The sequence below is a fragment of the Haliotis rubra genome, unplaced genomic scaffold (assembly GCF_003918875.1).
Source record: "Haliotis rubra isolate DU_JTF1 unplaced genomic scaffold, ASM391887v1 Scf86, whole genome shotgun sequence".
In the NCBI taxonomy this organism is placed as follows: Eukaryota; Metazoa; Mollusca; class Gastropoda; order Lepetellida; family Haliotidae; genus Haliotis; species Haliotis rubra.
The window spans coordinates 724,197-752,123 of NW_025767590.1; the positions used below are offsets into that span (position 1 = coordinate 724,197).

Genomic DNA, 27,927 nt, shown 5'->3' on the forward strand with positions numbered 1-27,927 from the left:
GAAAAACAAACCAGTCTCATCGCAGTTAAAGACATCATCACTAGGCGCACATCCATCAATCAAAGTCGGGAGCTTAATGTCGATGGTAATCCACTGTGTTGTTAATACGCGTTCAGCCAATCAACAGGAGAGCCGAGATACTAGATGCCGGTTTAGAGAGCGTTAATTACTGTACAAATAGTCAATTTGGCAGTCTTTGTTGTGCCGAAATACGGAATAGCCTGAAGCCAGATTAGAGGGTGTGTAAATGATCATAAATTAACTAGCTTCTGCCTGGACCAAATTCTATAGTACTGTCGGAAATAAAAACAACAACCTGTTTTTAGGCTGTAACTCTGTATCCCTAAAATTGACACAATTATAGCATATGTCGAAATAACCCACTTCGGCCTAACTTGGCGTCCAGAAAAGCATGTTTACTCGTAAAATCGGGCAAATATCGGGGAAATATTTCCTTGGCTTGTGGAGTCAACAACAGGAAATAATATGTCTGAAGTGTTTGAGAAACTATTTGTTGAGTTAGACCCATAGAAAGGGATGTCAGTGCATGGATCACACTTTCGCCATATGAGGAGTTCTATGAGAGTCTGTTGGTCTGGGTTCTAATCCGAATTATTATACATCCTACAAACCGTACCCATGCTCATGAGTTCCCCTGCAGTGATAAGGGGCGGTGGGCTAGCCTAAAGTACTGTCGGAAATAGACAAAAAACTGTTTTTAGGCTGTTACTCTGTATCCCTAACATTTACACAATTGCAAATAGCATATGTCGAAATAACCCACTTCGGCCTAACTGGGCGTTCAGTGGGATGCGTAATACGATATCCAGAAAAGCATGTTTACTCGCAAAATCGGGTAAAATACGAATAGCTGCTGAAAACAATAGATCAGACTATAGATGGCAATTAGGTCGCTCAGCCAGGTATGACGACGGACCGTCGACTCACCTGGCATGAAATGCACATGCTGCCTACAGGCACAAGGGGTCATCTCAAAGATATTTTGTTCTTTTTCATGTGTGTTGACTGTCTCATCTACTGATTAACATCTCACGTGTCTGTCTTTCATAAAGTTTATGTTGAGATATGTAAGAGTATGATACCCGAAAACCATAGAAACGCATCATAGTATATAGGTGGCATGACCACCCGAAGATCAACAGGACTGGATATTATTTGTAAATTGTTATGACGTGCCGTGTACCTCCCCAGTATAATTGCCCTAAAGGATTATCTTATCTTAGCTGATATCTCTATCCCCAGGTTTTGCTTTTGAGGCGACCCCTCCTATCTGTTTCTTTTTATAGTGATAGTGAGACTGCATGGTCTGTTTCCATAAAAGTTAATATTTTTACAGCTCTTTATAATGAATCTTAATTTCAAATTGGGCATTCAAAAAGTGTCCTTTGTAATACAATATTGTCGCACACTAATTTGCATAAAGCCATGGTCTGTTCCAAATACGTCTTTTTGGACTTATAAAAAACGCATTGCTCATTTCTGCACTAATTTCCCCTTAGGAAACAGAGAAAAAGGACTTTACTATCTCTCCACCACTGAGAGTGTAGTTAGGCCGAACTTAGTGTAACAGACATTTCACACTTTCACATGTCAACTACATAAATTGTGGAGATAAATGAGACAATACAGTTTTTTCTATTTCCGACAGTACCATAGTGCCGATATTAAGAGCATGCTGGATTAGAGGGCTTCCACTGTATGTTCAGATGGCATCACATCAACGTTTGGATGACCTAAAGCTTTAGATCCCCTCAAACATTCAGTATATTTGAGCTGCAGGTCCATATACACACACTGATGTTTCATATACCCAATCTAGTTTCAGATCCAATTCCTTGTATGCATTTAAACAGGAATCTGATCTGCATGTTCAGCATTCAGGTTTTGGTGAAACATGTTTGGCCAGTCTTGTTACTGCCTCACAGATGCATCAACATGAATGGAACTTCCTAGTGACATAAGATGGTGTGTGTGTGTGTGTGTTGCTTAAAATTGTGGCAAGCATTAATGATGGTATAGTTTCCTTGAATGTGCCATCCCCCTTCCATAGTACAACTGTATAGTCGGGTACAGATCAGAGTGCTTGCAATACAATACCTACATGAAACATTTACAACTCACTGACAACAAAACACAAGCCATATTTTTAAAGTTTTAATTCACCGCAAAGCAAAAACTCAAGAGATGAATAATACCTCCTGTACAGCACAGGTTGTGAGAGAGAGAAGGAGAAGAGATAAAATTACATAGCTGCTTAACCCAACAGTAGTAAAAATAAATACTATAACCTAAACTCCATCTCATTTACAAACCCTATAAGCAGGAGTGCACTATGTACAACAGGTGGGGAAGGGGTATCTTACAGTACGGTGATAACAATAATCTGTGCAAAGATAAAATGAGAAAGCATAAATGGGGTGATAACAATATGATGGATGATGAGAAAAGTAGACCAGATGAAAGATGACGATATCATGTCAGGATAAACTTGCAGAGCTATAATATTGTGAATTCATCATTCATCATTCAAAAAAAAAACACCAATAATTATTCCAGAAAGAAATTCTTTTCCCTCAAGATAAATGTTCCAGGGATATTACCCAGTATGAAAATACATTTCCCTTCTGAGAAAAATGGCCATTATATACAATAATATAGACAATATTAACAGTTCCATGTGTCTGTTCTTGAGATGTATTCACTCAAGTGGCCAGTCCATGGGATATTTTCAAAGGTAAAAGCCTGCACAGCTACTTCAGTTCTTCCGGTATATTGTCAGGTCTTTAAATCCCTTCTGACCTCCAAGCTATTTGCAGGATGAAACTGCTGTATAGTATTGTTCATCAGTTCATGCAGAATTCCTGTGTGGTAGAATCCCTCAATTCCAGGGGGGACACAATATGATCTGGGGGTAGGTTGTTCTCGTATCGGGTCCACATTCGTTCATACAGTTTCTCCAAGTTTCTAGAGTAGGTCTTGGCATTGAACAGGGGACTGGACTCACGTGCTGTCCATACCTTAGCTTTCATTGCACTTAAACTGTAAAGAAACAAAATCAAACTTCAAATGTCTATAACATTGGATTGAAGATGGACTTCTAAAGAATTCTTCTTCTTCATTCTTTGCTTACATTATGGTGCATGTGTTCATAACCATTATCCATAAAAGCGGTGTTCAACTTTTCAACTATCAAAATCAAACCAGACCATTAGCATGACAGTGCACTTATTTTCTGTTAGACAGCTCAAAACAGCATAAAGCCATCTTAACCATCATGACAAGAGGCTTGCGAATTCTTATAACATAATGCCAGTCATAACATATAATATTCTCTCATGAACTTTTATAACCCATATAAATAATTCCACAAAATGATTGATAGTGAATCCTGAGTACTTACTATTCTGCATCTGTACCAAGTCTGGTGGCAATTTGGATGTAATCATCTCTTGTCTTGGCCACTAGCTCAGGACACCCAAGAGTGTGGAGTTGTGACGAGGCAACACGGGAAGCTAGAGTTTCACCTGAACACATAAGAAGTAGGTTAGCCTTATCACACTACCAGATGACCACATGATAGATAAATAGCTGAATGAAAATTTTGTTGGTGAAGGTTCCAATACTCTCACTGTGACATTGCTTGCTTGTATAAGCAGGAAATACTATGGAACTGTTTTCTCTAGGAATTCTAATGGCACAGATTTACCTGTGTCAGTGTACATGCTACTCCTGGGGAGTTTCAATAATAGTTTAACAAGGTCCAAGGTCTAAATATTGCATTTCTTGCCCTGTTAACTATATTTTGAAACTTCCAGACCTAGTGAGTAAAATATGGACTTGTCCTAACATTCTGTTGCCCATAATAACTGACATGCCAATAATTCAATGAACCATGCTGTACTGCAGACCATGTGACTTTAAGTGCATCATAGGACAAAGGTAAGTTCCTCAGTGGTCAATAAACATTGCACTATGTGACAAAAGCATCACAGCTATGTTCTGCCTTGAAATCCCCATAAAGTATTTCTTTGATCTCGTTCTCCCTGTTAAATCCCTATAATTGTTCAAGATGTGTTCACCTGTCATACCTGGGAAGGTTACCATTGGTGTGCCTGCCCAGAGCACATCCATTCCTGTAGTGTGTCCATTGCACAGTGGAGTGTCCACACACACATCGGCAAGCTGGCCTCGACGCACATGTTCTTCCTAAAAAAAAAGACAGCTGGAGTCTGATGTTTGTAGTCACTCTGATCAATATTCCAAATACATAACAGTGGCCTGTGCATAGCTGAGTATGGACAAGACAATTCATATGTTGATGAATAACATCAGTGTTTGCCATGATCACAGCAATGATGACTGCTACATCAAGCCAACCATATTTATGTAGCCAACAAACTGTCACAACGCTGAAAAGCTTGAGGCCATTTGTTCTCAAGGAGATTACACTGCTATTTATTCTGAATTTTTACATTTCAATTTTGGGGAGTCTAAAGAAAACCTTCTGGTCTTAACATGTAATCTAACACATAAATTGAAATCATTTGAATAATTCCTCTCCATGATTCTTGTATTTAGTAACTGAATGTCTATCTGCTAGGTCCCAATCTCACCTTGGGTGCTACGTTGGAAAAGATGATGCGCCCAGATGGCAGTCCCATGTTGGTGGCTGAGAGAATGATGTTGGCCTCTCCAACTGCGGGGAATCTTAACAGCCACAACACACTGTTGGGAACATTCTTGAGGATGTCGACCCACATCTCCAGTGTGGAGGGGTCGATCTTGTACAGCTGGTTGAAATTACAATACACGATGGCCTCTTCAGGAAGGCCGTACTGCTGTCGTGTTGTCAGTATGATGCCATTTGGCACCTCTTCTCCTGTAGCCTCCTTGTTGCTGGTCTGGAAGAAAGCAACATTGCTATGTATTGTGCTGCACTGGCCTATATGATGCAGACATGATAGCATCTGTGATCAAACTAGCTCAAACATAACTGCAATGAACATAACTGCCTGCATTCATAATTTCAGTCCTTGCACAAAAATCAATTTTAGAGAAAGTTAACGCTTAATGTCGGACCTAAATTCTAATTCATAGTCTTAATGTTAAACCCCATAGTCTGCGACAATGTTCTAATAGTGATAAACATTATTTTCCCCTGTCCTCCCTCCTTGCAAAATGAAATCTACTCCAACAAATAAGCTGTTCATCTTGTGTCTAAAACTTACTGATATCTGACAGCTGTCACCAACAAGTATTCAAACGACTTGCAGCTACCTGCTACACACCTGATAATTATCAGGATATATTTCAGTTACTAGTTGTCCTCTTTGCTTACCTGACTTGTTGTGAGTCCATTCATGACGACAATATCCCCCTTCACTACTGTCTGTGGCTGACTTGACTGCATCATGGTGTTGAGTGCGGTAACCACTGTCTTGGGTACTTCCAGGATCGTGGTAGTCATAGACATCAGGCTTCCATCAGGGGCAGTTACAGTCGCTCCAGGCAACACTTGCTGCACTACCTCCTGAAAACACACCAGCCAGCCATTAATGTGGTGCTATCAGGGCTCACTAGTACAAAACAACTTAAGTGCTAAGACAACTGAATTCCTCAACATGCTTGTAAGAATATCATCACTTGGTACAAATATTCACGAAGACAGTTGAGGTGAAACATGGTTTACCACTACATTCAATAGTTAAATGCTGGGCAGGTTGTACTGGAGGACTAAAAGCTGGTTAATTATAGTGTGTTTGCAGTGAAAACGTACTGATGAATTTCACTTTAAACAAAAAAGTAAATCAAACAAGAAGACAAAGTCATCAATATCCCCCGCAGTGGCAAAATACTCTTTATGATTATGTCTACGAGTTATGATTATGTCAAATATTTAGGTGTGTATATAGAAAAGTGGAAGGATAGTATTGAAAGGTTTCTTAAAGTTCTGCTCCAGAAAGGAGCACTATCACCAATTTCAGTCTATGTCAAACTTGTTGCCATGGAAATGCCAAAAATATTTTATTCAGAAATCCAAAACTACCAAAAGGCACCAGTACACCACCAGATCTATGTATGTGCCAAGTTTGGTGAAGAAATAGTGAACGGTTTTAGAGTTCAGCTCCGGAAAAGTGTACTACCACCAATTTCAGGCTTAGTCAAACTTGTTGCCACGTAAACACCAAAAATATTTTATTCAGAATTCCAAAACTACCAAAAGGCACCAGTACACCATCAGATCTATCTATGTGCCAAGTTTGGTGAAGAAATATTGAACGGTTTTAGAGTTCTCCTCCGGAAAAGACAAATGTGCACGGACGAAGCGGACGGATGGACAGAGTCCATTTTAATACCCCCGCAAAACGCGTTGCGGGGGATAATAAAGTGAAATGAAGATTGCCAATCCTCATAATTTTACCTTGCCAACTGAACATTTAAATCTCAGAATTTTATCAACTTAGGAAAAAAGTTATTTAACAAACGATCATATATGTAAATCGCTATTATTGGTTTGTATCATAAGGGTATAAGCGATGTAGTTGGAACAGTGAAACAAATGCACGTGCGGTACGTGATGTGCGTTAACTTAGACCAACCCTACTTGTTCTTGGTGTTTCACTTAATGTGCATACCCCTTTGTAATATAAACCAATAATAGCGATTTGAAACTATGATTGTTTGTTAAACAACTTTTATCCTAGGTTGAATAAAATTCTGAGATTTAAATGCAAGGTAAAATTATGAGGATTCCCAATCTTTATTTCACTTTATTAGAGTTACTTTTTTGTTTAAAGTGAAATTCATTGGTAAGTTTTCACTGCAACAGGCTATAGTGCTAACCCACTCAGATACCAGGCCAAAGTCTTTCCTGGATACTCCTCAGACACCACTATGCTGGCTACCTCTATATCCCCATGTATCAATGGCCAAGCAGGACAACACAGCCATCTTTTAATGTCTTTAGTTATAACATGGCAGGGGACTGAACCATAGCTTTCCACACTCAGGAAACACACTCTAGGACGCAAAGGCAGTCTCAGAGCTTGAAAATGTGTATGACAAGTTGGGTTTATTTCTCTACCTTGTTCACCATTAGTGTCAGGGTATTTTGTTCTCAGCAATTTCTCAGTAGCCACTAAGCCACTGGTGACCCAACAAACTCTCAAATGTGCCAAATTAGGACCTACCCATTTAAGCACTATAGTAATCACCCTACTATCAGGCTGATGTTAATACTCAAAAGTCTCTTACCTTAAAACTTGTAGCAATCTCCTTGGCTTCACTGAGGTCAGTGCCGTTTAAGATGTACTCAAACTTCTTGCCATTCTCATCCGTATATTTGATGACAAACTTCTCCAACATGTGGGGGAACATGTTCATGTGGTCTCCAATAAAGAATGTGTCTCTCGTGTATGCCAGTTTCTCAGAGTACTGCTTGCTCACAGAGACTGGGGAGGTGAGCCTATCAGTGATGACATAGTCCATAAATGATGCACCACTTGTCCCAGGGTAACCCAGCCACATCACCTGGTAAATGATAGAGTTAAGTTTCAGCACGACAGAAAGACTTAAATAATGTCTTGGCAAGTGAGCGAGTAGTTCAGTTTTACACTGCTTTTAGCAATATTCAAGCAATATCACGGCAGGGGACATCAGAAATGGACTTCACACATTCTACCCATGTGGGGAATTGAACCCTGGTTTTCAGCGTGACAAGCAAACGCATTAACCACTAAGCTATATCACCGCCCCAAATAATGTCTTGGACTTATATAATTAAACAGCAAGTTAATACTTCGTAAAAAATATTTAAAAAGTAATGATATCTCTCTGGTCAAACACTCTAATAAAATCCCTGTGAGGCAATGGCCTCTGAAGGTGTCGTATCACATACTGAATCCACATACCTGTACAGGTGCTGGTCTAAGGGCAAAGAGTTCATTGCGAGCACCTTTAGTGTAGCCGTTCATGTTGATGAGTACATGTATTCCATCTGCATGGATTCGATCGGCTGCCTTGCCATTGCAGGGAATCTAAACACAATGAACACATAGCAATTCAGTTAACTCAAATTGATGATCATAGTCTTAAGAGCAAAAACTACCTGCCAAATTCCTCTTGAAGTATATATTTCTGAAGACATTTCTGAATTAAGTTTGTACACATAGCCTGAATTTATAGACAATTATTTTTAATGTCTGAGGATATTCAATTCAATGCTCGTGAACCAGCAACTAGTCAGTCCTACCTGAGACAGATCAATGAAGTGTTCCGCTTCTCTCTCGATCTTTGATCTAAATGTGGTTCCATCATCAGGACTTAGTGAGTAACAAAATACCTGCAATACAATTCAGTCAGAACCAGTTAGAACCACTCAGTCATTTGAAGACAAACTTTCAGGAATACTTTCTTTTTTACTTGAAATAATGTTTCAGGCCTATATCTTGCCCCATTACAAGGTGAACTTTGTTATTTGTGCATACATATCATCTCAATTCTGACAGTGTATCATCTCTTCAAATATTTCATGTTCATTTCTTTCTCAAGAAGTTTGAAACAAGACACGAATTTGTTCATCATATTAATGTCGGCATAGAAAAGCGTAATTAAGTTAATGTACCTGTTTATGGCACAACAAAACCAATCTTTTATTCAGGCACAACAAACCAATCTTTTATTCAGGCACAAGCTTAGCTTGAGAAAAGCTTAGAGTTAGTGAGTTAGTTTAACACCACTTTTAGCAATCTTCCAGCAATATCACAGCAGGGGACACCGGAAATGGACCTAAACAATTGTACCCAAGTGGGGAATCGAACCCTGGTCTTTGTCATGACGAGTGAACGCTGTAACCACTTGGCTACCCCACCACCCCACAAAAGCTTAGAAATACACACACATCTACTATATGAAATACACATCTGCTGAAGCGACTCACCTCAACATTCTGTAGATCATGCATACCGGGAATACTTTGCATCAGATGAGATGTTGGATGGTTGCCGAAGTCTGAGCTAATGTAGCCAATCTTCAGACGACCACCACTTGATAGTTTGTCCTTGGGATGTTGATACGGGGGCTTGTGCAACACGTTAATCTGTGCAGATAAAGACACAAGTCGAACATGACAATCAAGGTTAAGAGGTCCTAGCATCAGAACAAAATCTTCTGTATGTTCATGAATGCAAGAGTACATCTACCATGCATGACAGTCGCAACAGTTCTTATTTTAAGAGACATTTATCCAACACAGAACATGCTGCCATCATCGCTTGTCAAATAGGTTCCTTGTGAATCTAAAAATGATTATTACCATAGTCGTCTGTAATTTGTTTGCCAGGGATCTACTTTAAGCCTTTCATTTGCTATTAGATGGTTTACACAAATTTTTGGCCTAAACTTCAAAGTATGAGGTTGAATTTGGTTGTTTTTTAAAACTTTCAGATTTGTACTGCTACAAATCTGGAAGACAAAAGATGCTAGAATAAAGATTTTATATTTATTCCTCACCACTTTGTAAGAACATCAGTGTTCATATCCTATGTTTTTCATTATACCAAATTGAAAAACTAAGACAACAATCGTCAAAAACTAAGACAACAATCGGCCTCATATATTCTCCCTTTGCTTGACCTTTAAACATCCATGAACACAATAGTCCCTAGTTATTTCAAATGGGCATATGATGTTTTTTAAGACAAAGGTTAAGACGGTAACAAACTGAAAAACTTTACTCTGAAACCAGTTGGAAAAGAAACTTGTTTTGCTAGAGCTGGTTACCTTTTCTAAGCAGAGACTGGCATGTCTGGCTGCGATGGCCTTCCTCATGGAGTGAGAGAGGGGGTAAAGCATACTGTGATGTGGATGGACTGATGGAAGACGGTTCTTCTCAAGCTGATCTTGTACTATCTGAACTAGACGCTTCATTCGACTATTGTAGTCTGTCCAGTCACATACAATCTGGAACAAGCAGAACACAGTAAGCATCTGATAAACACAAAGTGGTACCATTTCTTACCTTTTTAACAACCTTTTAACATTGTAAACAATGTATTTCAAGTTAGAATCTGGCAAAAAGATCTACAGAGATACCATCAATCTAGACATTACTGCTTCAAGAGAAATAATCTGGATTACCTCACTTCCCAATAATGAGTGAGTGAGTTGGGTTTTACACCGCTTTAAGCAATATTCCAGCAATATCACAGCGGGGAGACACCAGAAATGGGCTTCACACATTGTACCCATGTGGGGAATGGAACCTGGGTCTTTGGCGTGACGAGCAAACGCTTTAACCACTAGGCTACCCTACTGTCCCCACTTCCCAATAAACAGGGGTGGTGGGGTAGCCTAATGGTTAAAGCGTTGGCTCATCACGCCGAAGACCCGGGTTCAATCCCCACATGTGTACTATGTAGTGAAGCCATTTCTCATGTCCCCGTGATGTTGCTGGAATATTAGCAAAGCGGCGAAACCAAAAGTCAGTCAGTCCCAATAAACAAGTCACACTGACTGACTGAGTTTGGTTTTACGCTGCTTTTAGCAATATTCCAGCAACATCACGGCGGGGGACACCAGAAATGGGCTTCACACATTGTGCCCATGTGGGGATTCGAACCCGGGTCTTCGGCGTGACGAGCCAACGCTTTAACCATTAGGCTACCCCACCGCCCCTAATAACAAGTCATAGATGTAGTACTGTCCAATATATTGATGTTCAAGGAAAATTGTCCAATGTATGGCATTCAGAATTATGTCTCCATGCACATATTTCTTGGTAATCCATTCAACAGCTATCATGGACAAGTTGCTGAACAATGTCAAGTCTCAACTGTGGCTTGAAATGAGCTATCAATCATTTTAACTGGGTATGTCTTGTAGGATGCAGCACAGAGCAACATTACTGCTTTAACAGAGGATAGAACTCTGTAATCACACATCTCACTTTATAAAGACCGATGATAAGCATGAGGTACAGAGTAAATTCCTGCCAAAGAATCCAAATCCTAAAACTTGGTTCACAAATTATGCATAAAATGTCATGCACTGCTTGTGGTAAGCCTCACGTTATATGTACTAGAATGCTCGAGGGTGCAAATACCATAGAAGACATCAAGATTGGCTACAGGACAGAGCCATGCTGTAACTCATCAATCTGGAAAGTGCTAGAAGCAGTTTTCCAGAGTGCCCATCCCACTTGAATCCAGATTTAAATCATCCTAGTAACACAAACATATAAAAGCTCTGAAGAACAAAGAAGTCGAGTCTTACCTGCAGACAATGAGCAAGATTACAATAGGCATCAGGGAAGTCAGGTTTCAGCTTGAGGGCTGTTCTGTAGGACGCTATGGCTTCTGGGATGTTTCCAGAATCTTTATGGATGGAGGCCAGGTTGCTGTGAGCATCAGCGAAGGCAGGGTTGATTTGTATGGCCCGTGTATAGCACTGCAGAGCACCTTGAATGTCCTGCATCTCCTTCAACGTGTTGCCCATGTTGGGAGTACGCATCCGCAAATGTTGGAGATATCCTGCACACAGAGTTATCCTTCATATAGACATTATCCCCGACTTTAGGTTGACTCTAGCATTTTACAAGTTGCCTCATCATAATAAATGACTAAGTACTCTTTTTTGTAAAACCATAATCAGAATTATTGTTTTGCCTTCAATAACAATTGAGCAGAAACCAGCACTTTTGACATCTGAACTTTCAGAATATCCATATAAAAATAGTTAAGTATTGAGAATGATCTTATTAAGTATTTTTTTTTAAATAAATTGAAAGGCAGTTTAAAGACGCTATACAGTCTACTGCATATATATATAATCAGTCACAATCAGACATTCAGGTTTCCCTACCTAATTGCTTCTTTATAATGCATGAGTGCTTCATGGAGTTTTCCTTGTTGCTGTAAAACACTAGCCAGGTTTGAATGGGCTACGGCAAATTCTGGATAGACCTGTAAACGAACAGAACCATTCATATAGCAATGTGTATATGAGCATGTGTCTGTTTGTACACACTATAGCCAGTTCTGTACTAGCATACTGAGATACTTACCCAGACTCCCTTAAAGCTTAACATAAGACAGGGTAACAGTAAGTACCATCTTGTAATGTCTCTGGTGTAACTTGGCATTCCACTCTAGACAGATCAATGTTCCATCAACAGAACCACAGAGACATTCACTGGAGACATTCACCAAGAAACACAACATGGGCAAATTGTCGTAGACAATGGGCAGAGGACAAGTTCACGCACAGCCACCCCAACATGTTTGGCACACACTTTTTCTACCCCCATAGGAAACTGAACATGATTGCATATTATAATACAGTACCTGTCAGCAGATTAAAATGTTTGAACAATGACGAAACTTACCTCCAACGCCTTTAGGTAGAGCTTGACAGCCTCCTCTGTGTTGCCCTGCTCCCTCTTGATGTTGGCGAGATTGTTGAGAGAGTCTGCATGAGTGGGACATAGTTGCAATGCTGTGTTGTAGCACTCCTCAGCCTCCTTCACCTGCAGCAATGGGGACGGAGTTATTTACAGCAAAGCACATATTGGGATCATTAAGGCTTGAAGAAGGACTCTATGTTTTCAACATTTCAGGTTTAGACTATTATTAATGTTATGTGTGAGACTAAGTTGTCTTGACGTCATTAGAGCAAATGTAACAGTCTAATTTCTGTGCTCCTCTTCCACTGTTTCATGACTTAAACTAAAAGAACTTGCAGTAACTTCTTTAAGTTATCAAAACCTAATTAACTACAGACATTCAAAACCATTTTGAAAGGTTTGTTACTATAGTATTTAAATGCTGGGGCTCCCAATCACTTTCAGGAAAAGAACGTCTCGACATTCATTCCTCATTTTGAAAGAAAATACATGTGATCAGGGAAAGCTCCACCAATTCAAGGAATGCTTACCTGACCCTTTTCCTTCAGAGCATTGGCAAGATTACAATAGGCATCAGGGAAGTTAGGCTGCAGTTCTATTGCCCTCTTGTATGTGTCAATCGCCAGATCAATGAGTCTGAAAACACAGCATAACGTCAACAAAAGTTGAACAGGACAACAGTTGAAAGAGGCAAACCATATCAGGAACAGAAGCCTACTTGTCATTATCAACTATTGATGCCACTAATGTAGTACACTTCTAATCATTTACTTGTTGTATCAGCAATATAAGTGAGTGAGTTTAGTTTTATGCCAGTCAGCAACATTCCAGCTATATGGCAGCAGTCTGTAAATAATTGAGTCTGGACCAGACAATCCAGTGATCAACAGCATGAGCATCGATCTGCGCAATTGGGAACCGATGACATGTGTCAACCGAGTCAGCGATCCTGTTAGTCGCCTCTTACGACAAGCATAGTCACCTTTTGTGGCAAGCACAGGTTGCTGAAGACCTATTCTACCCCGGATCTTCACGGGTCTCGGCAATATCATCTGGTTGAAACTACTTTTAGCTATCTGTAGTTCAATGTTCAAAGTCACTCTTTCTAGCTGCACCAATAGATATAGCATATAGATATTGAACAAAAAGGGTTAGGAAACATGAATATTTTTTTGCAGTTAAGGCCAGACACGGCACCTTAAATTGACATTTTTGCTTCAATATGTCAAAATCGAGATTTTGATTTTTTTCGTATAATTAACACATGTACTTCACGATACAACACGTTGTTTTCGATAAAGAGTCTTTTTAATTGATATAAACCCCTACAAACATAATTGTATATGTGATAATATATAAAAATGTGTGAAATCAAACCCTGAAAACGCCAAACTTTCACCCCTAACAATGCCCTCCCAGCAGGGATGAACCCATTCATGTTATACATCGCTAGAAAGCTCATCGTGTCCGCCATGTTGCTGGTCAAAAACATTTTAAAAATAGATATTCCACATGAGGATATCTCTACTTTCCCACGATACGTATTCTGTATGAAAACATCCTTGTAAGGCGAAATATCCCAAAATTCAACATTCGGCAAGGCGAAATATCCCACAATGCAACATTTGGTAATCTTCGTTACATCCTTATATGGTAAACGTATCCCACAATGCACCATTTGGCATATCAACAAAACATTGTCCTTTCCCGGTAGGCATTCAAAATGGTGGCTGTTCACCGAAAACATCGAACGATAAACATTGTATTTGACATATTCTTGACTAACAGTTGTTGTATTCTATAAAAATGAGAAGAACAAACTCAAAGCACACCTACATTAAGAATAAGAGGCGCAGTTGCGACAGGCATGCTTAAAATGCAATGTCAAAGATCCACCAAGTTTTGACAAGTTTTGACAGCTCGATCAAGCATGTGTTTAGATTCTGACAGCTTCTACACTGTCGATGCATCGGAAACATCTGGGGACTATGCCTTTGAGGAAAACATTCCCAATGGAGCCAATGAAGGTAAGAAATAGTTTTTATTGAATGGAGATTCACGCATAGAACTTTCAAATTTAAATTATTTGAAAACCTCTGATCTCATTTCCTTGTCAATGACAAAACTAAACCTCAATGGATGCGAAGGGATCGAGTTTGTGAGTGGTTGTTGTATGGTGTAGGGGAGCTTTTTTGTCTTTTTTCTTTGTATATGAATCGTTCCATGTATTTGGAATACCTCCCTTAAGTAAACTGAGACTTTGAATGTGTTTATCTCGTGCTAAAGTAGGAAAAAACATGACCTAATTTATTTCCTTATTTTCTCCATATACGTCATTTTCGATCTTAGTGAACATAGTTCTCAGTTGTTACTGGCCAGATTTCAATGACATTTTGTGTACATATAGCCAATTGATTACTTTATGCAATAACAGAGAGACCTTTTTAATCTTGTTGCCCGTTTTTTTTTAAAAATAAAGTATGAGTGAAAATCAAGCCCCCCAAAAGTGATTTTTTAAAACAAAATTTTAAATAAAAAAGTCTTTTTAAAAAAATATCTCTCTGTCATTGCACCCTACACACCCCAAGGTATGTTGTAAAGTTGAAATTATATAGATATCTTTATTAGTTTTAGAGAAAAACTTTCACTAAATTTCATCTTTTTTCAGGCTTGTGTCGTCCATCTTGGATGTTTCCATGGCAACCGGTGGCAACATCACCGGGAAAAGACTCATCAATTGTTAAAATGTATACCTCTAAGTTGAAACTAAATAAACCTACCAAATACTTGTTAAGCATTTTGTCATATGTGAGGTGCAGTGTCTGGCCTTAAGATTAATAAAGGTACAGTCCAACCTTTCCATCATTTTTAACTTTTTTCAGTTCAGTACATAATTATACATACCCTTGTTCATAGTAAACACAAGCCAGGTTACCATGTACAACTGCATGGTTTGGACTGAGATTCAAAGCTCGGAGATACGCAGCAACAGCTCTGAAATATAAATCAATACAGCATTCTTACTCCGAACTTTAAGGATTCTCCTTCTTGCTGCAACATTTCTTTTCACAAAGCACCAAATGAAATATCAACACTGGACTGAGTCAAGCATACATACCAATGATATCTACAAACCTATAAAAAGTTGCAAATTTATGGCCAATAACTAACTTTCCTGTCATTAATATAGCCTTAGGTCATCTCATAGCATAGTTACAATTTACAAGTGCTTTCCCTGAAAATGATACAAGTAAAAAGTAGATTTTCAGTTTATTTTCAGTTTACCTGTCAAATATTCTTGCTTCTTTCAATACATTTCCCAGATTAATATAGGCATCCAGGAAATTAGGGTCCAATGCAACAGCCTGAAAGTGAGAGAATGTTGTAAGCGTGTGCCTTCCATGCAGAACTTACAAAGCAGCAAAGAAAAGATTACTATCTTACAACAATACACTTATTTGTCTCTCATTCAGATTCCTGTAATAAACTTGCCACATTCGCATGTGTATTTAAAATGTGAAGATTTTGTAAACTTTCACTCATCCAATACTACCTCTGTAACTATATTTTGTGGGGGTAGAAGATCTGAACAACAAAACAAAAACTATATGTCTTGTCAAGTATGACCAGATACTTGTCTCTCGAAATGTGGGTCTGCCACTCACATGGCACAGCTTAATTCAAGTATCATGAGATGCTTGTATGCTAGAAATAAAATGCACTATTACACTAACAACGGATAGTAACTGCAAACTTTACATTTAACAGAAACATTTTTCACAATTACCTTCTCAAAATGATGAATAGCAAGCCAGATTTCGCCCTGAGCGTTGAACACACATCCTAGGTTGCTCCATGCCACGGCAAAGTTTGGACATGTCTCGATAGCTTTTAAATAGCAGGCCTGTAGGGGGCGTGAACAAAGAGGGAGGGACAAAAGAAAAAAATGCTTTTAGTAAAGGGTCAAAAACGAGGTGTACGCAAGCTCTGCCTCTCTCGCTGAATGCGACTGCCCTAGTGCGAACCGCAAGCGCATGACACTAGATGGGCTGAAGGTTTGGCTACAACATGTATCGATGGCACGACAACCCTCAACTCACTAGGTCCAAACTTCATCTTCTGAAATCCTTTTGGAAACCACACATATAATCATGGTTGCTGAAGTTTCAAAGCTGAAATGAAGCATTAAGGACATTGGGATGAAAACTGAACAATGTTAGGGAAACACGCTGTAAGGTTTGTAACACCTTTGCCCAATGGATTAAAGAAAATGAAGCAATCGCGCGACCGCCTGCGCAAAATAAAACGCGCGCCCTTCAATCGCAAACGCAGAACAATTGGAGTTGTTCCTACAAAAAGATCTTTTCTCACAGTTGGGATTAGAGCAAAAAAAAAAGAAATCCAAAGACAGTCAGAACTGGGAAGTCTATAGCTTTTATGTGGACGATTTATTTGGCACAGACAGCCAAGTGGAAAAGAAAGAAAAAGTCAATTTTGGCTGTTTTTTGTTTGAAGATAACAGACTACATCCATTGTTGTTGATACAATACCTGCCAAACTATGGTGGCAACAGTACAAGTATTCATACCGGTTCGGATAACACTTCCGCCTCGATGAGTGGGTGGGATTGGGCTCCGTTGATTCGATGCTCATTTACCTCACCCCATAATCAAAGCACACTCTCTCTTGCCTAAATGCTAGTGCAGAAATAGTAAAAGATTGGAGATTAATATTGAAATTCAAATTGCAGAACAAACATCAAAATCAATAATGGCACAATCTTGTTCAGGCATCTCATTACTGATGCCAGAACTACTCGACATCAAATACAGTTACCAAGGTTACAGACATGTGTTTTGGGGAACCAAAGCTTTCCCAACGTCATCTTTATACAAATTATTCTCTCCAAGATAGAAGGCATCAAGTTTTCTTTCCAGCATACTATGAACAATTACCCCACAAAAAGCACAACGCAGAGATATAATACTTCACTTATATTTTTTTCTTCTTTCAAACAGTTGACTGAGAATGATCTAACAAATCAGTGACACAAACACCTCAATATTTCAGTTTACTTCTTAACACAAAGCAGTTTTAACACAGTACAAATATTTATTTTTTGGGTTGAACTTACTCCAGATGAATGTTAGATCATTTCCAATATATTATGATACCTTCTATCCCATGCGGAGGCATAGTTGAAAAAAATCTGCAAATGACCAGTATGAATCGAAAAATGGAGAAGATAAACAGAATACCCAATCATAGCAAATCTCATCCTTGGTGTACGAAATATAAGTCAACAATGTGAGATCTCATGTCACACTGCAATGAGATATCAGTCAACATTTTCATATCTGTTATGACATCAGATGAAGTATCCTGACCAAAATGAACTAATGTTCAATCAGAAAAGCACTGGTCAGATCTAGCATATCAAACGGTATTGGTTCAAACAGAAATTTTACTTGCTATTACCGCAAATAATATTTTCGTTTAGATATAACATAGATAGATGATTCAAGAACAAAAACACTGAGGAATCAGTAAAAGAGTTGTAAATTTAGGCTTTCTGGTTGCCTCAAAATCAGTAGGATTCTGGTGTGGGTCTTGACCCAACAATCAATCTCATCATGTCAACCTCATTACATCACATATTACATCGGTGTTATTATCAAGACAATGGCAAAATATCACCAATGATGTTATTCACTATGATTGATATTTCTTCATGCGCTGCCAGCGTCTTGGGTTCAGACGAATAAACAAAGCATTTGGAGAGACAGTCTGCTTCACGACAAAAGTAGACCAAATATTTTGATTGGAATGACTTAAATTCTACCAATGTTCGGCTGGCCCCAGTGTTGCTCCCTGCTTCAGCTTCGAGTGACAGGGCCTCCATCTCTTCTCATTGAGAGACTACACATTCCAGCCATGTCATTCTTAGCTCAAAACCTAGACATAGCAGATTTCTCAGTAACCCTGCACCAGGATAACATTGTTCAAACATACACCAAACCCCAAACATTTCACCACCAAATGATGAAATCTCAAGTGTCTAAATGCAGAGTTTCTTTTCTCATACAGACACGAAAACCCAAAGATTTTTTAAGCATCTGAATTCAACATTTATTTTCACAGTGGAAGGACAAAAATCAATATCCCCCTTTTACAAAATGCTCAAAATCTGCTATTCTCCATAGAGTAGATTTGAATATTTGCATAAGCAACAAGATCAAATTTACAATAAAAAGAAATGTATTCTGTATCGATGTTTCGAACATTCAAATTCACTCTATGGGTGAGGAAACAACCCTGGGCAACTGAAATACACATAAGCAGCAGTACAAACAAATATATTTCCCAAATGTGGTCGTATTTGTCGGACAGAAACAACTGTCTATCCAGTCCTGTGAACAACTGCACAATAGCTATTAGCAAAATCTTATGGGAATGCTTTGGTTGCAACATAATATTCTAACATGGATATGTCACATATGTATAGAATAGTGTCGCTTGAGGTAGGTTTAAGACCTAGCTATGGTGCAGGATGAGCTGGCACACAAGCTGGGTAGACATACCTTGGCCTCATCCAGCCTTCCAAGAGCTTTTAGGAGGTTACCAAGATCACTTCTCACACAATACAGGTCCTAGAAAATCAAGGAAAGTTCAGCATTAATTCAGTCGCTGACATGTCCAACCAAAGGACTACCAACTAACATGCATTATTTAAAGTTACAGTAAAGCATGTGAAAGAGCATACATCTTTCTGGCTGTTACAGACAACACTACCACCACTTTCAGTGAAGAATGTGCACAGTCTGATGTTACTGGCTGTGTGCTCAAACTATCTGTGAGTGAGTGAGCAATATCACGGCAGGGGACACCACAAATGAGCTTCACACATTCTGCTCATGTGGGGAATCGAACCCGGGTCTTCGGCGTGACGAGCGAACGCTTTAACCACTAGGCTACCCCACCGCCCCTCAAACTATCTGTAGTTAAGTTAGTCCATATATGAAAATAATTTGGATCAAACAATTTTTATCATCGGAAGGCCCATGGCAATCTTTAGTGAATGTTCCTCTCTTTGCAGTCCTCCCTTGTAAGAAATAGTGAACTGTGTCAAAATTTTAATGATAATTTGTTAACCAACTTTTTTTTTTAGGACATAAATTCTGCAAAAGAATCACAGAGTTGGTCTGATGTTGATTATGATGAGTGTTTCATTGAGTATTATATGTTTAGTAGTTTTCGAGATTTTGAGCCAAACAGACTATAACAAGAACAAGTGTTTGCCACTAATATGGCAATGTCCCCCGTTGCTAAAGAAGAATGAAATATTTATAACATATTTACTACTTTTTGGGGGGTCACATACAAGAAATGACTGGTGTCTGCATAATCACCCAATGTAGGCTGGCAACATAATTAAAGACGTTGGGTGCAATGTTTTATGAGATATCGCGTTTACATAACAGAGCTACAGATAACTTTTTGGGTCATTGAGTTATGTACTCACTTGTGCTCAGCTCAATTGGGTATCCCATTTTTGCTTTGAGTAACCAAATAAATTGTACCCACCTCACTCAAACTCAATTGGGTATTATGCCATTTTCCATTAAATTTGAAAATATAGTGATGTTTAAAAGTTAATGTTTGTTGTTTATATTTGATCTGTAATATCAGAAACGATAAGAAAGACTGCAAGTTGTCAAGTTCATGTCCTGAAATAGAACCTCTCAGTATACTTCAGTTATTTTATCTATCCACCGGTACGCAAGCTAAGACTTGACATTTTTGTGTGTACGCATGTAAGATCACATTTATTGAGTATTTACAAAAGTTCAAGCGTACTTGTACGCAACAGACTGAATAGAAATTGAGTTTTCACAAAAATATTTGCGTAATTTACGCAGATACGCAGCTTATCTGTACCTCTGACATAAGTTTGAAAAGTGGTCAAACTGTCGTAGTGACCTTGAAGATAAGGTCAAGGTCACCAAAACCGACTGGTGTCTGCGTAATCTCCCAATGTAGGCTGTCACCAAACCTGAAGACATTGGGTACAACAGTTCATGACATATCACGCTAACAAGAATTGGGACGTACGTACGCAGCTGAATACAGTCCCCCATTCTCTGTTGAAGGGGGGGAACAAAAAAAGTGACTTACACTGCACACATGACAACTAATTTAAACATTTTGAAGAACAAAACACAATCATTCTTTCTGCCTAAATGAAAGCAGGTTTTTCAACCTGTGTGGTGGTGAGTAGGCACTTACTGGGTTATACTGTAACGCAGTCACATATGCTTGCACCGCCTGTTCCATGTCCCCTGCTGCCACCAAGGCTGCTGCTAAGTTGATATATCCATCAATAAAGTCAGGTTTTAACCTCACAGCATGTCTGTAATTATCTAGTGCTTCCTGCAATTGTCCCCTTTCCTTATATACATTGCCTAGATTTGAGTATGCCTCTGCTAGCATGGGATTCTGTTTAATGGCAAGTTGGCTGAAGTATGCAGACCTGGAACAAATAAAGTTTTCATCAGTAATTAATTCAAAAATAACATCAAACCATGATAAGTATCTCAATAAAATTACCATAGACAACATCAAACACTCTAAAGCCTACCTTGTATCTGAATCAAGGAACTACTTTCAGTAGATTTTAGTCTTACATACAGACTAGTAAAATCTGATCTTTACAGAGCTGAATACATGTTACTGGACTACACATCATTCTCGAAACTCAAACTCTAAGCTCAAAGTGCAAGTAGCATTTTCTTCCAATAAGAGAAGAGATAGAGGGACCAACAGACAATCACCCGTAACCTTCATGTGTTATTTGAAATTCTGTCACCATAACTGAGTCAATACCACACTCCATTGATCGGAATTAAGCACAGCCTTTGGGACCTTCCTATTGTTTCTGTCCAGGGAGACCCCAAATTAAGTCGCTGGTAACATGAGGACCCCCAGACATCAATGCTTAATTTCTAGCTTTGTATCTAAAATTATTCCTCCCACCAAAGGAAGCCATGGACATACAGCAAAATGTCATGCGGGTATCTTTCTTAGTTGGTGTCCCACAGCTGGATAATCAATACGACATGTATACATAATGTGAGCAAACACTCAATGCAAACACCAAATAACATTGTTTTACCTGGAATATATTCTGTATGAAAAAGCATTTTGAATTGGTATACATACACAGAATTCAAAGCCAGACATACTGAAAAATATCATTCAATTTGCTACATGTGATATGTCACTTACTTCTAATGTAAATGGACATGTATGATCCAGAGTGCACATACTCAGTTTCTTGATATAATTTTCTTTTATTCTTGTGATTTTCTTTCATTCTCACAGATACATCCTGGATTCATTCTTAAAATCTTGCATCTTTACCATGTTTACAGTTTCAGATTGACGACTGTTTGCGATGGCATTTTCAAACTTTAGAAAACTTGATTGGCTGGCATGCATGGACGCTGCCAGCTTTGAACGAAAAAGTAATTAAGACATGCAATTCTCCCACTAGGACTGCGTCATGCCTCTACTGCAGCATACTTCAGTGCAATTCACAGTCATTTCTTTATCTGGAACAAGTTTGTTTACCTATAAACTGTCTGGTCACTAACATGTGGTGAGTTATTCCCAAGCCACTGCCTGGCTTGACACAAGGTAGTATCATGTAAGTATAGACAAAACATCAGCAAACAGAAGATATGCTGTTTCATGTACAGAGAGAAGACAAGCTCAAACAGGAAGAGCTAGGCTGTGATTTTAATGAGTGAGCACTGACCTATCAAGCCTCCTGCACTGGAAGTGGATAGAACTGAGAAGCAAAAGAACCCCTGTGTTGTCGGGTTCTTGCCGCCATAACTGCATACAGTGCTGTTCAGCATGCTCATAGTCTGCTGCCTGGTACTCTCGATGAGCAAGCTCTGCTAGACCTGCAACACAACACTATGTGTAGAGACAGCAACAGGTAAATAAAGAACTCATTCATCAAGATCAATCAGGCCTGCTTGTGCCTCGTTACACAATGTAATGTATTAACAAAAGACTGAATATTCATACCATTTGCTCAGTGCATTCAATAAATCAAGAATGCAATTCTAATAATATACTGTCAAAAGACTGGCAAGATTTTTACAGCTTTTTAAACACAAGACATTATTTCAAAGAGGGATCAAAATATATGTCAAAAGCAAGTAATAGAAAATGTGACAATTAAAAAAATACATCATGGTGTTGGTTTTGCACCTTTGTTTTGCTTCCATAACAAGTGCTCAACCTACAAAGGTACACGACATGTTAAGACTCCTGCAACTGAAGCAGCCTTGAATTTGCTCTTAGGTCCTTCCAATTTCTAAACCATAAACTGTGATGAGACAACAGGTAAGAGGAAAAATTGGTTCATGCTACTACTTACTACCAGAGGTACAGATAAGCTGCGATTAAGGACTCCAAATGCAAAACTCAATTCCTATTAAGTCTATTAGCAGCCTTGAATTTGTAAATACTCAATAGATGTGATGTTACATGCATTCCAAAAGTGTCAAATCTTAGCTTGCGTAACCAATAACTGAGGTATTGAGAGGTTCTATTTCAGGACATGAACTTGGCAACTTGCAGTCTCTCTTATTGTTTCTCATATTACAGATCAAATATAAATAACAAACACTAACATTTAAACTTTATTATATTTTAACAATTAATGGAAAATGACAAAATACCCAATTGAGTTTGAGTGAGGTTGGTACAATTTATTTGGTTATTCAATGGAAAATTAGGATACCCAATTGACATGACCACAAGCGAGTACATAACTCAATGACCCAAAACGTTATCTGTAGCTCTGTACTACCATGAGATTTTGCTGTGGACAGACTGTCATCCAGAGTTCTTAGTTATCAATATTCAAGGTGTACACATTGTGCTTTATACAATGACTTGAAAGATGTTTAACATGGTTCATAGAACCTTTCAAGTAAAAGTAACATGAATTGGTACTTTCAAAAATATTTATTGGGACATTCTGTCAAATCCTCCAACAAAGCTAACTATTCATGCCATCATGGTCAAACTGGCAACAGCGAAGAACAATTTTGGAAATAACATGTTACTCATGTAGAGCACCAAAGCTTGCCACACAATCCAAAACATTTAATTGCCCCTTTGGTATAATACAAGTAACAGATGTAAAACACCACATACCTCTTCCTGCAGACATTGACAATCTGAAAAAGTGCGCCCGGTAAAGTGCAGTACTCCCATTAGGTCTTCAACCCTTTTAACCATGTTACTTACATTTAGATTTCCTTTGGAAACCCTTCCAGTTCTATGAAACTGTACTTCATTATGTACAAACAAGGCACTGACAACATCATTATGACTAAACACTGTCACATTAATTCTACTCACTGACTCGATGATTGCATCATTTGCGTCTTTTTATTTGTTTCTAGACAAACTACGGTCCCAACGTATTCACACAGGTCCCAAACTTATTTGGTGAGACGCTAAAACGTCACGAAGTGAGAATTGTTCAATTATGGCGATGAGATATAAGACGGCTAAATGCAAGCCACTGTCAACAAACAAACGGGAAAGTGGATACACTGTTTATCATATTTACACGCAATTCGAAAATAATGTAAAAACATAACACTTACCCTTAGTAAGTGAGGTATGCTATTTGGAGTATCTATGTCAAACTTGTGAACAATTTCCTGCACAGGAGACATTTGTCCTAATATTCTGCTAAAACATTGAATATTTCAAGTGATAACTTCAAAATATACTTACTTACACATATAATGAATGCTAGAATCCATAATACATTTGTCTTACACAACAAATCAGGCAGATAAATTACCTGTAGAGTCCGCAATATGAGCCATTTCTTTGTGGTTCACACTCCAAGATGGCGGTTCCTTCATCTACAACGTAGTGTGATTACCAACACGCGGAGAATAATGTACCGGATACTACGTTCTGGAGCCGAAACTCTTTCTATCAGGAAACCGCACTTTCATATGTAGACACCAAAGCAGCGATATTCGTTGATCCAATATTTGACTTGTAATAATGGTTTTTCTTCGAGGAAAAGTGCCGCTGTTGTCCGACCGTTCACCCTTTCTGCTTCCTCTACAGTCTTTACAGGGAGCCCTGATCTAGCTTTGTTAATATCGAGCCACTGTTATGCCCTGCTGTAAGGTGTTAGTACTAGGTTCAAGTGCATGATACTCCACATATTACAATAACATCTACATATGTCCTTTAGTGAAAATTTTTGCACTAATTTGGCGTATGACCATTGAAAAGCATTGAATCGATTAACTATTCAAATTGAAAATACAGAGTCCATGGCCTCGTCGCAATGTTTTACATTCCTGACGTCATCAACATGCTGCCACTTCATGGAAAGTTAACTGCGCATGCCCATTTGTATATGGTAGGGGGCGTATAGACACTACTCGTTGTCATCCTCGATATTTTTAATTTCGTGGTTAAAATTTACGATCTTTCATTTAACATATCCTTTTGATAAAGGCATACGATTTTTGGATTTATAATTAAAGTTTCAAATTTAACTTTCGCAACATCCTTCTTAATTACATGTAAAATTACACGATGGGAGATTCTTTACAGTTCCTTAAACTTTCTTGGTATTTACGCTAGACTCCAAACATTAATTAACCTTCCAATTAGAAAGAAATATATTTCTAGATCATTCGTAAAATTACAAAATATTAATCAATAATCTTATTGAATCTACCCGGTTATGCATGAAATATGTATTTTATTGTTCAAATGAGCACATGTTAAACAAACATACATATATATATATATATATATACATAATGTAAACAATAATGTTTTGAGATGACCCCTCTCGTGTGGTGTATGAATATTCAACGAATCGATATGTGGATATTTTGATAGGTCGAGATCACAGTCACGTTGCAGCTTACGTTTGTTCGGCATGCCAAATTGGGAAATAGCTCAGCATGAAACAGGGAAGCATGACTATTTATAATTTGTGCTTTGTGCACAAACATAACTTGTCAGTTTATGCAGTTAAATACTTAGATAAGCAATGTAAGTCGACAGAACCCAAAAGTACATATTGTCTAGCAATAAGGCATTGTGTTGTCTTGGTTACGTAATCCCCTCGATCGATTTGTGCAACCTCCTGTCTCGAAGTGTTCACAAACCGAAACATCAATATTATTATGCCTGCAGCGGTTGAGTTTCTACACATGCACCACTTGTTTTATGTCAGTTTACTAATCTAATAATCACATAGTTTAGTTTATTTTTTTGCTGAAAGCAGCGATGACTTTTCTAGGATGTTTCAGATCGGAGTTGGTCGTCAACAATTTACCCATGCTTGTCGTAAGAGGCGTCTTTTGGTATTGGCTGGTCAGGCTCGCTGACTTTATTGATGCATATCGTTATGTCCCAGCTGACGCCAGTCACTGGATTGTCTGGTCCAGACTCAGTTTCTTCCTGACCGCCGTCATATAGCCATATATGTACTATTGCTAAATGCGGAGGTAAGCAACAAACGGTCAAAACGGAACTTATAAATAGCTGAATTGTTATAAAAAAATAAATATAATTAGACTCATAAATCTTTCATGTTGTTTTGTGGGTTGTTGTTTTTTGTTTGTTTCTTTGTTTTGGTTTTGCTTCGGTAAGCATATAGGACTGGTTGGATTAGAACAAAATGTTATGCAGAGTTTGGAAAATATTTAATAGCCTTACAACAGCCAGGAAAACAAGTTGTGATTTATGTCATCATAAACGTGTGCAACTGACTCTGAAGTCTGTACTTTATCAACATGTTTTGAAGGAAATTCTCGCGGTGGACGACAATGGAAATGGGAGATAACCCATATCATACTAATGAACGAGAAGTGCTGACAACAGTATTTGTACCTCGTTTTTTCGTTATCTCAAGCCTCTTGTCCAAGCATAACGCTTTGCGTAACATCCCTTGAAGCATTTGAAAGGTAACTGTTGCTAGGAACTGAGTAGGTAATTATGCCATTCACGAAAACACAAACACAACAACAGAGATTAAACGAACCGTACGTACAATCCCATGTTTGCGATCCCTAATAGGTGTCATGTCGAGCAGGAGAACGACAGGGTATTGCGCTGATTTATACTACACATAAAAACAACAACAACAGCTATTGATATGTTGTAAGCTTATTGAAAAGTAAACCGGGTTTGGCGAAAGTTCGAAATAAATATTCACATAGGAATGGAACGCAATGTTACATTTTAGCATAAATTCCAAGCAAGGTGCTCTCCACAAACTTAACGAACATCAACTGCTATGCGCGTCTATTATAGCCGTAGTGCGGAATTACATCATTTATTGATGTAAAATCGCTATGAGTGAGTGAATGTGATTATACGTTGTCTTTTGTAATAGGGGCGGTGGGGTAGCCTAGTGGTTAAAGCGTTGGCTCGTCACGCCAAAGACCCGGGTTCGATTCCCCACATGGGCAAAATGTGTGAAGCCCATTTCTGGTGTCCCCCGCCGTGATATTGCTGGAATAATGCTAAAAGCGGCGTAAAACTAAAGTCACTCAGTCAGTCAGTCTTTTGTAATATCAGCCAGGGGTATCAGGAATGGGTTTCATTCATTGTACCCCTGGGGGAATTGAACTCGGGCCTTAGGCGGGTCAAGCGAACGGTTTAATCAGTTGACTACTCCACTGCTCCAGGCTATCTCCGACGCTTGTAGCTATTGGTTAAATCGCCATATAATGTCTGTCTAATCCCTTGCGATCTTGGCATCTCTCAATATTGACTTTACAGTAACACAGCGACACACGGTCAACTGGACCCACCAACTTACTGGCCTCTTATGTTAAAATAAAAGCCAGGGAGGAATACATAACACAGAACAAGACAAACGCTCGTAAAATCAGCGACACGAGCGTCGAATGTCAAGGCAAGAACAGTTAAATGTGTCTGTACATATAGAGAATCGTGGGGCATTCGCCAGTTCTGCTGTTACACTGTTACCATAGTTCTGTAGGATTCACACAAATGAAAGTATACTTTTTGTTTGATGGTGGCTAAAATGAAACAAAGAAGTTACGGTTATGGGATGGTGACGTATATATTTGATAACATATTTCAATGAAAGTCACAAATTAATCATTTTCCATCAGTCGCTTACACTATTATTTAGTAGTGTTGTTTGGCTTCAAGATTTTGTTGACCTGCTCATGTTGATGCTACTCAATAAAGATGCTTAAAGTTGACGCTTGAGATAGCGTAGTCTGACCTGGCGTGGCGTGACATCACGTGAGGAAAATAACGGATATACATGTAGTTTATTTAAAGTGTTCATTCACCTGTTAAAAAATGATATCCAGCAACAAAGCTTGCTAGCCACTGAAGTCTCACCAGTAAATCAAAATATATTATCTAAACATTAATATTTCACATACACAAGA

The 27,927-nt window shown here is 38.6% G+C and overlaps 1 protein-coding gene across 1 annotated transcript; it reads right to left on the reverse strand.

The window, feature by feature from the left end:
• Nucleotides 1-2,162: 2,162 nt before the first annotated feature.
• LOC124262936 (UDP-N-acetylglucosamine--peptide N-acetylglucosaminyltransferase 110 kDa subunit-like) lies at nucleotides 2,163-24,605 on the reverse strand. The gene is given in 22 exon segments (XM_046697548.1): nucleotides 2,163-3,060; nucleotides 3,422-3,545; nucleotides 4,110-4,227; nucleotides 4,635-4,922; nucleotides 5,360-5,551; nucleotides 7,276-7,551; nucleotides 7,932-8,057; nucleotides 8,273-8,362; nucleotides 8,960-9,118; nucleotides 9,802-9,981; nucleotides 11,293-11,517; nucleotides 11,519-11,549; nucleotides 11,881-11,981; nucleotides 12,404-12,544; nucleotides 12,952-13,057; nucleotides 15,326-15,415; nucleotides 15,707-15,786; nucleotides 16,209-16,325; nucleotides 19,003-19,071; nucleotides 20,708-20,951; nucleotides 22,239-22,389; nucleotides 24,318-24,605. Coding segments are annotated over 22 exon segments (3,168 nt in total). The 5' UTR covers nucleotides 24,382-24,605; the 3' UTR covers nucleotides 2,163-2,864.
• Nucleotides 24,606-27,927: the final 3,322 nt, after the last annotated feature.